Here is a 10,020-nt window from a genome sequence, read left to right as displayed (position 1 = left end):
CATCTCTCCACTGCATGACTGGAAGCTCTTGTGTGACCAGCAATAATTTTGGTAGGCACATATATGTGCATCAGGACATGCAATCCTGATGGGAATGCTGCCATGGCTTCAAGCCATGATACAGATAGAACTGCTCTTATGTGGAGGATGAATAATAGGGCATAAATAACACCCAGCGGTTGGTCAGGGGTGACCATAGAGTGTATCACTGCATTAAATAAAAGCAAATGTCTCTTAGGGAAACATGTACTTATGTGCATTCCAGCCACCTTTTCTATATTGTTCTGCAACTGTTGGTCTGTAGTATAATTTTAAGTATTTTTGAAGAACTTGTGATCTGATGAAACCTTATGAAAAAGAGTTCAGTCCAAGGGATATTCAACATACAAAGAACCTGCTCAAGTCTGATTGCTCAAACCAAAGCTTTTACAAAAAACTAAGGTACAGGCTTTTTTTCTCTGGAAACTGCTTATAGCACTAAGAGTTTTATTTCAAGAGTCACTTGTAATAAAAACTGAAGTGTTGCAGAATGTGTATGTGTTCTTGGCAGGGTTCAAAACACTAATGGATAATGAGTAACCTGGTACAATTTTGAACTGTAACCCTGACTTAAAGCAAGAAGTTGGATAAGAGACTTCTGACCCAGAATGGTTCTGTAATGACCTGATGTGCTTTTGTTCTTTTGGAAGCAGATTCTCAGCCTGTAGTTCATGTGATTGCTTCAAGGAGTCAAGACTGGTCAGAACATGAAATTGCTGTGGACACAAGCCCGACGATAATTTACCAGGATGTATCCAGTGAATCTCAGTCAGCTACTTCCACCATAAAAGCTTTGCTGGAACTTCAGCAGACAACAGGTGTGAAAACCCATGCAGTTGTTTAGTATAACTTCAAATTATTGCTTGCTTAAGCAGCAAGTTTGTGAGAAGTTTTCTAACTGAAAAGCGCTTATCTTGAATCACCTTGATTCCTTTCTTACCCTACAACAGTTTGAACCTCTTACATAGTTTTTATTGTTTAATTAAACTTTTGCATTCATATTGGAAGTTCATTTTATTACGGATGTTTATATGTTGGAGGTTTATTTTATGTTCTTCTTCTCTTCCAAAGCAGTGAAGGAAAAGTTAGAATCCAAGCCAAGGCAGCCAACCATTGACTTGAGCCAAATGGCTGTCCCAATCCAGATGGCCCAGGAAAAGAGGCATTCTCCAGAAAGTCCTTCCATTGCTGTAGTAGAGTCGGAATTAGTTGCTGAATATATCACAACTGGTAAGTAGAAAATGAAGTTACAGGAACTGTGGTGGTTTTTTTTATTTGTATTGAGAGGCCTCAAGCCTTTTCAGTTAGTTCAACCCATATTTGCAAAACCTTTCTTGCTGAAAGAACCAGGACCAAGTGGTTTTTTTATGCCAGGTGTGCAGTTAGCAGGCTAATGTAGTCCCCAGTTTTTTTTCATTTGCTAGAAGGTTTTGAACTGATACATTTGCACTCTTTAAACAAGTTATTAAAATTGGAATCATAGTTGGGATTCAGTACTTAGCTTTTGAAACTGTTGACTCCTCTTATCTGGTGGTCCATTTTGTGGAAGTCCTTGACTGCTCTGTCTGGTGCTCCCTACTATCCCAGAACACCAGGTGTGAGCCACTTCACATTCGTACTTGAGAGGATCAAATTACCTGTTTTCCATTTTAATTTCTTACCTCCACATTACTGATCTCCCTTTTTTATTTGAAAAATGAAAGAAGTGTGTTGAAAATCCACATTGGAAAAGAGGAACAAAACTTGATTATATTAAAATGTATAAGTACATATCTGTTTTTTCAGTGTTACATTTCTTATCTGATATTTTGATTTTTCACTTGCCTGCTCTGTACCTCCTCCCCTTGCTTCCATCCCTTGTATGGTCTAAATTTAAGTTAGGGATGTTATTGTTGCTCTTTTAAATAACACACTTACTGTATCTGGCTTCAATTTTGAATGTTTAAATCGTGCTCCCTTGGATCTCTTGTAAAACAAACTCAAAAGTACAATAAACAGTGTTAAAGTGATCTTGAATTAACAGTCAGTTATCTTCCCTGACTCCTGTACATGGAGCTTCTAGTCAAGGTTTCAGATTTTCCTGGAATGTGCTGTAAGAGCTGATGTTACATAGGGCCCTTAAAAGGGAAGGCACTGGAACAGTTGCCCAGGGAGGTTGTGGCTGCCCCCTCCCTGGAGGTGTTCAAGGGCAGGTTGGATGAGGCTTGTACAGCCTGGTCTGGTGGGAGGTGTCCCTGCTTATGGCAGGGGGGTTGGGACCTGATGATCTTTACGGTCCCTTCCAGCCTTCACCATCCTAGGATTCTGAAGCAGCAGTTTCAGCTACAGCACAAAACTGTAGTTATTTTGCTCTTAGACTTTTCCCCTTCCCCCAGTTTCTCTGATCACTGCCAAGGAACGCAGGTAATCGAGGGGTTTTTTTTGTTGTTGTTTTCTGCTTTTCAGGATTCATCAGTAATCCACATAGCTATATTTTCTACTAACATTAAGTAGTAAAATAGTAAACAGTCTATAACCTGTTGTGAAATTTCCAGTGTGCACCTAGACCAAAGGATTAGGCCCACTTGGATGTGTGTGGGAGCTGGGATCCAGCATGTGCTTCCTCATGAGATGAAGGGAGCAGTTCACACATCTTAGTGTCACCATTTTTTGTCTGTCTGCAGACTCAGGAAGACAACACTGTATTGGTTCACATTCGGAAGAATATCTACACAACCATATAGGTTAGAAACTTTATTTTTAAATGGAGTTTTCAGTTGTGCAGGAACTGTTGGGGGAATATCCATAATGGATCTGGCACAGCACGCAGGCCAGTACTGATAGAGCCCAACTCCTTTCTTGGAGTGGGAAAGTAAAATGATCATATAAACTCAAAGTATGACCTTTCTTTTAACTTACAGGAAGGTCACTAGAAAATTTTTCAGTAATGTTACAGCTGAGTTTAGACTTCGCTTGTTCTCCTTCAGTTATTAATGATTTTGTAAGTAAAAAGCTAATATTAACCATCTTAGTATGGACAGGCATAAAGTAATATGGATTCATGTCTTATCAGTGACTGCAATATAGAATGCTTTGAGGGTTTTTTAATTAGAATAAACCCACTATTTAATTACAGAGCCATCACCATAGCTGGTGAACATACTGGTTCTGTTCTAAAACGTGTTGTTAGACCCATGACATGGTCTGCATTTTTTGGTCTCTGTTTTCTGATCAATCTCACTTGCTTTCATAATACCCAAACATTTCCTACTTGCTGATCTTTCAAATTTAGCCAGTACTCTGGAGAGTATTCCTTGCAGTTTATCAGTGGTAGAAATTCAGTGAGCAGGGCTTGCTGTTCTTAATTGCAGTCAATTGTGCAGATGCTTTTAACACAGAATAACACGTGCACTACAGTGTTATGCTGGTGCTGTATAAAGAACCCAGCTAAAAACTGAATATAAATTCTCCTTGCAAAGTTAGTGTTTTGGGAGAAGGAGGCCAGAGGAGGTTTGGATCAAGCATGATTACTTAGGAAACTCAGACAAAAGCAAAACCCCTGAGTTGCTACTTTAAGAGGCTTCTCAGAATAGATCTCCACTTTGAGGTTGAAGCTGACATACAGTAAAAGACGTTTCTTGTACTCAGATCTTTATTTCACTCATGTATGATTTTATTTGAAACTGAAATGCCAAGTGAATAGTTGAAGTTACTGCAGCTAGTTCTGGAGAAGTTCCACTGACCTCTTTGCTTTCAGTCAGTCATAGGTCCCAGCCCCACCAGCAGTCATCTCAACCCCAGAGGACTCTGCTGCAGCACGTGGCTCAGTCGCAGACAGCAACACAGACTTCAGTCGTGGTGAAATCTATCCCTGCATCCTCCACAGGCTCCATTACCCATATCATGCAGCAGGTTGTACCCTTTCTTTTCCCAGTCTATAAACAGTAGTGAGTGATATGAACTATATAGGACCAGGGCATGTTCTGAATTAATGTATCATGTTTCTGCCACTGAAATCGCTAAGTGTCAGGGCAAGTGAATAACTGAAATTCAGTACTGCCTGTTTTGATGGTGAGGGTGGAGGGATAAAAGGGAAGCAGTTAATGAGATTACTCAAGACTGTTAAGTAAGAGGTATTAACAGCCACTGTGGAGAAGATAGTGCTTCCTAGATGAGTTCTTCCTATCTGTATGTCATCTCTTCACAGCAGCAAACTGCTTTCTTCTGTGTGTTTTATTGCCAGGGTCTAGGCTGCTTAGATTACATTGATATTAGTGTAGGGGGAAGAGGGATGAAGCAAAATCTTGGCCAGTACACAGAGCACACACTGTATTTTTGAGGGCTTTAATTTGTGAATAGGCAAACCTCCGAATCTTACTTTTGTAAGTTCATATTTAAACCAGAGCTGTGAGGATCCCAAGCACTTCAAACAAACAAGCGTAGCTTATAGTGGAATCTTACTGAAGCCACTTTGATGCCTTTCTTCAAGACCTGCTCAAATCTGCAGTACTTCAACTTGTAGAAACTTCAGCTGTGGACCAGGACAGTGCTGTGTTAGGCTTAGAAACCTGCTTCAGGGAGTGTATTTTGTCCAATATTTGAATAGGCTGCTTCATCTTGCTAAACATTTATTAATACCATGGCATACAAAGCATATTAAGGTAGATTTCTTGCTCCCTCAAATCCCTCAAAAAAAAATCAGTGTTTGTGCAAAGCCCAAGAAAAACTGCAATAAATTTTGAGGAAGAAAGGCAAAGAAGGGATCTCTGCTGAAATAGGGTAGACTGTAATAAAGGGAGCTGCGGGAGGAATAATGGAGGAGTGACCAGACTCTCAAGAGGCAGAATGATTGAATTTATAGTGCAGAGAGGCTCTGGCTTTAATGAAGAGCTACTGGTTCAACCACCTGCTTAATCCCTGCTGCTTTATGTCCAACTGCCATGGAACCTTAGGGACTTTAAACCTTAAGCTGACACACAAGGGCTGCTTAGTCTCCACTGAGGATTAGTTTTGCACTTAATGTTTACATGTAGAGACACACCACATAGACACACAGGATAAAAATAGGTATTGATTGCTTATATATTGGGAAAATCTATTTAAGGGTATGTTTTTATACATGAATTGGGAGTTTGTAATGGTCAAATAAGTTAAAGTAGTCGAGTTGAAACATGAAATTTTAATTTTAGGTGGTATATTCTTACCATTTATATTTCTCTTTACTAATTTGCTCTAACTTCTTATTCTTATTAAGGCCTTAAGCAGTCACACTGCATTTACCAAACACAGTGAACAACTTGGAACTGAGGAAGGAGAAGTGGAAGAGATGGACACCTTAGATCCTCAGACCGGCCTGTTTTACAGATCTGCCCTGACACAATCACAGGCACAAAAACAGCAAAAACTGAGTCAGCCACAGCTGGAACAGACTCAACTGCAAGTGAAAACCCTGCAGTGTTTCCAGACCAAGCAGAAGCAGACAATCCACCTGCAGGCCGATCAAATCCAGCACAAACTCCCACAAATGCCCCAGCTTTCTATAAGGCATCAAAAGCTAACCCCCCTGCAGCAAGAGCAAGCACAGACCAAACCAGATGCACAGCACCCCCCCCACCACATGATGGCCAAAGAAAGGCAACTCCCTACCTTAGTGGCCCAGCCACAGCAAACTGTAGTACAGGTGCTTGCAGTAAAAACCACGCAGCAGCTGCCCAAACTGCAACAGGCACCAACGGCACAAAAAATCTACGTGCAACCCCAACCCCCCCAGAGTCAAATGCAGCTACCTGCCTCTTCAGAGAAACAGCCAGCAAGCCAGGTAACGGAATATTGATAGCATGCAAAATTGCTGTTCAAGGAAAAAAAAAAACCAAACCACACACCAAAACACAAATCAAAACACCAACCCTGTCGCTGTAGCAGTGTTTTGTCCTGGCAAGAGAGAAAACTCCTCATTCCGCTGGTATTAATTACCCCATCAGAAGGTTGACACTAGGGAAGAGAAGCACATGTTCTAGGGGAAAAAAAAATACTCCATAGAGCTCACAAACGTGTTTTGTTGGACAGTTTTTATGAATTTCTGCCACCACTGGTGCATGGAATTTGTCCCTAATTATTTTCTTTTAATATTTTAGATATGACACGTTATTAATTTCCATTCCCAAAGTAGCACTTTTTATTTCTGTGGAAATAAAGATGGATACACTGCAGTCTTCTAAGGCTCTCCCTTGCACGTCTTCCTTTGTAGTTTACATCTTCCTGAGGTTACAGGAGTAATTTAATTTTCCTCTGGAGGGGAAAATGTAAAGACTAAGGCAAGTGGAAAAAAAAAGAAATCACGTGTTTAACTCCAGAAAAGTACAGTTGTTTTTTTTTCTTTTGGCCTTCTACAGAAATATATATAAATCAAAAAGGTTTAACAAAACATCACATGGGGATGTAAATCCCAAAGGAAAACGAGGCTGCTGTGGTATTATTACTGCTACAATCCTTATCTAGCAGCCTAAAAAGCTGCTTTTCCCCAGGCTTCAATTAACTGTTACCATATAATTGCTAATTCCTTTGTTAAAACACTGAGTTTCAACTGTCTTCATAATAGCAAGTATCTTGTTTGTGCCATACTGTCCTTGGAAATATTGATTAGATTTTTTTCAGTTAACAACAACAAATAGTAATTAATTAATAACAATAATAATCTAGCTGTAACATGCACAACAAAAATTTGATTTTCAGGTGCAGCCTCCAATTACAACGCAAAGATCCAGTGTTACAAAGATAACTTTGGAGGGGCATCAGCCTCCTTCTGTTTCCAAGGTAGCAGGTGACAGTTCTGTGCCCAAACTGGCGTTGCCGGTTACCAGCCTGTTTCCCACGCAGGCACCCGCGAAGACAGCGGTAGCAGATATGTTGAGAGTGTCTATGGTGGAAGCTCAGAGTGACCCAAACGTAGGACACATGGTAGTGGAGCCCCCCAACAAGGCCATGTCCACTAGTAACCTGGCTAGCCAAGCAGAGTCGTCACCTTCTACCCAGGTGCCGAGGGTGACCGCGGTAGGGATGACGGCGACTTCCATCCCCCAGCAACAGACACGTGCAGAATCCACTTCAAGTCCTCCTGCTGTTGGCCCTACTTTAACGGAGAGGAAACTCGATGCACAAGGAATGCCTACAACAAACCAGTTCATACACATTCAGAATATATCACAAAAGAAAGTTGAAGAGAGTTCATCAGAAATTGTTATCCAGGTAAGAGAAGACCAGAGCGCATAAGGCAAAGGTTGAGCAGAGCAAACTGGTGTCTAATGTCATGATATCAGCTGAACAATTTTGGAGTGTTTTTGTTTTCCTTCCCCAGATTTTGGCTCTTAATTTTGCTCTTATGCTTGTAATGGATTGCAACTTCAAAGTGTATAATTGTTCTTAAATTGATCTCGTTTCTCCAGCGCTGTATCGTTCCCTTGGTGTCTTCCTTTCTTGTTAAGAAAACAAACCAAGCTCATCTCATTTTACAAAGCACTTTTCTCTGAAATGCTTAAAAATGTGACCTTCAACATTTAATGTGGAATTATGATCTAGAGTTTTTTTTAAATAACTATTAATGTTACCTCTGAGTATAAAATCAGTGCAAAAAATGAAGCAGTGGGGTTTTGCTTGCTGGGAAAGTTGAGCAAATAAGGTCTGGATTCAGAAGAAACCTTGTTAACTTCATTTATAACCAGTTTTACCATTTCTGAGATAAAATGACTATTGATCTTTAGCCTAAATGCTTTGAGCCATTGCATGGCTTGACAATATTTTCATTGATTCTGCTGTCTTAAAGATGTTGTTTTATGATGTAATACATGGTCAGAATGTTAACTGAGAAAGTATTTCAGTCACCCAAGGACTCATAGTGGTGTAATATGAGTCTTTGTAGCCACCTTGGCCTGGAATTTGTTGACACAAGTGATAACCTGGATTGAAATGGTTTTGTTGTGCATCATATTTGTTCTACAGTGAAAATGTTTTTGATGTGGGACATAATTTGTGTACAGAGCTTTGAAATCTTTCATGCTACTTTGTAAAACCTTCATTGCAGCAACTTTGCTTTTGTAGAAATCTTTTTTTTTTTTAATCATTTTTAGGCCTCACTTCCCTAAATAGGCAAAGGTAGATTTTTATTTTACTGCAAATCTGTATCTTTTGGAAAATTGTATTGTTTATCTTTATGAGGTGCTACCATCTGTTTAAAAAATGCAATACTCCCCAGAATTTCAGTTGCATAACATTGCAGATTCAGTTTCTAGAACCTATGGAAGTATAAGCAGAAAGAAATACCTTAGATCTCATGGTGTTTCCTCAGCCTCTGTGCAGCTCAGGGCAGGGGTGGAGCTTTTATTGTATTGTCCACAGAAATACAGCTAGTCTTTGTATCTGGATGTCCTGTCTGAAAAAGATAAGAAGCTGAGGCTGAAGAAAATGTTATCTCTGGTTCTCATGGAATGACAGGTGGTGGGCACCCATGGTTTAGCTGTTGGTTATGCTGTCGTAGTAAAGATCCAAGGCTAAGATTAGTGCCTTAAGAGTGGGGTTCTTCAAATTTTCTCTCTCACAGTCTGGTGGAAGGGAGCTTTGAAGCTTGAGCTTCATGTGGTGTAACACACATGGGGCTTTAGCCAGGGAAAATTGCTCTTGGAAACTGGATATTCCCTTTCCATGAGTACCTGCGCTTGCGCAGATGCCTTGACCTGTGAGAACTGTGAGTGTTAAAGCTTCAATCTTTCCTTTCTTTCAGACTCTCCCTCACTATTCCATCCCTTGTCACTCCAGCTCCAATGTGGTAGTGGAACCCAGCGGGCTCCTGGAGCTCAACAACTTCACCAGTCAGCGCCTCGACGACGAGGAGACGGCGATGGAGCAAGATGTGGACAGTAGCACTGAGGATGGCACTGAGCCCAGCCCCTCTCGAAGTTCTGCTGAACAATCCTAAGGAATTGGGACACTGGAGTGCACTTTAAAATATCTTGGGATTTTGAGTTATCCAAGATGCCCTTTGTATTGTGATGTCTTAGAGCACTTTGCCGATTAGAGTTGTTCATTGGACCCTTGAAGCATCAGTGTGTTTTAACAAGACGGGATTGCAAAAGCTGCATCTTAAAAATGGTTCCAAAAAGGAAAAAGAAAACAAAAAAGAGATGTAGTTACTGAGATTTAGGAAACCTGTGACAGTGGAATGTACTCCTGGTAAAAGCAAATCTGCAGCGAATCCTACAGCTCCTGCTATTGAAACCCTTGCCCAGATACTGAAAATGAGCTTTCAGTGAAAAGGGATCATGACTTTGCTGTGTCTTTTTGTTAGCTGTTGAGCAAGACAGCATCCAAAAAAGAAAAACAGAAAAAAAAAGAATGTTTAATAAATATTTGTATTTTTAAATAGCATGTGAGAGAAAAAGTGTCTCTGACAGTGCTGGAAAAGCCCCAGGAATTTTGGAATTGGTTCTCTTTCTTGCACTTGTTCTCACTTAGTTAAGATTTTTTTTCATAAGCCTAAAAATCTAGTTTGTTGTTTTGTTTTAAATTCTTATTGGTGAATGTTTGGAAATAAGCAAAATCACTAACTGGTAGCAAAGTGGATTTGCTAGTGGGTTTTTGTTTTCATGCTTTTACAAGTAGGGCAACTGTGTATGAGGCATTTCCATGTGCCTTAAGCACGTGAAATGCTCGTCTGCTCTAGTTAAACTTTGATTATTTATTTAAATATAAAATTTTAAGTGAGGCAAAGTTGTTTAAAAAGTTCCTGTGAAACAGGCAGGTGTGTAAATTCTAATACAAACAGGGTGGGGCGGGGTGGAGGGGAAGGTATTTTGCTATAAATCAGTTTTTCAAAATTGGGGATAAGTGGTTCAGCGTCGTTGCAAGTTGAACCTTTGGATTTAGAAGTGAGCAGAAGCTTTTAAAACTATTTTACTCTTACATGCTGTTTTTTTTTTTTAAAATCGACCATTTGGGGGGGGGGGAGTTTAA

The 10,020-nt window shown here is 40.1% G+C and overlaps 1 protein-coding gene across 1 annotated transcript in view; it reads left to right on the top strand.

Annotated features, from left to right (window-relative positions):
- Positions 1-9,187, top strand: part of LOC104397235 (chromosome unknown open reading frame, human C11orf30) — a 38,255-nt gene extending 29,068 nt beyond the window's left edge. Inside the window, exons 14-19 of the mRNA XM_010007183.1 lie at positions 693-857; positions 1,114-1,269; positions 3,776-3,930; positions 5,273-5,836; positions 6,751-7,263; positions 8,792-9,187. Coding sequence (XP_010005485.1) covers positions 693-857; positions 1,114-1,269; positions 3,776-3,930; positions 5,273-5,836; positions 6,751-7,263; positions 8,792-8,986 — 1,748 coding nt within the window. The 3' untranslated portion in view covers positions 8,987-9,187. The remainder of the gene's footprint in view (positions 1-692; positions 858-1,113; positions 1,270-3,775; positions 3,931-5,272; positions 5,837-6,750; positions 7,264-8,791) is intronic.
- Positions 9,188-10,020: the final 833 nt, after the last annotated feature.

This window comes from Chaetura pelagica, unplaced genomic scaffold (assembly GCF_000747805.2).
Source record: "Chaetura pelagica isolate M959 unplaced genomic scaffold, ChaPel_1.0 scaffold430, whole genome shotgun sequence".
Classification (NCBI taxonomy): domain Eukaryota; kingdom Metazoa; phylum Chordata; class Aves; order Apodiformes; family Apodidae; genus Chaetura; species Chaetura pelagica.
The sequence above is the reverse complement of the archived record's forward strand: the minus strand, read 5'-3'. Positions and strand labels throughout refer to the sequence as shown.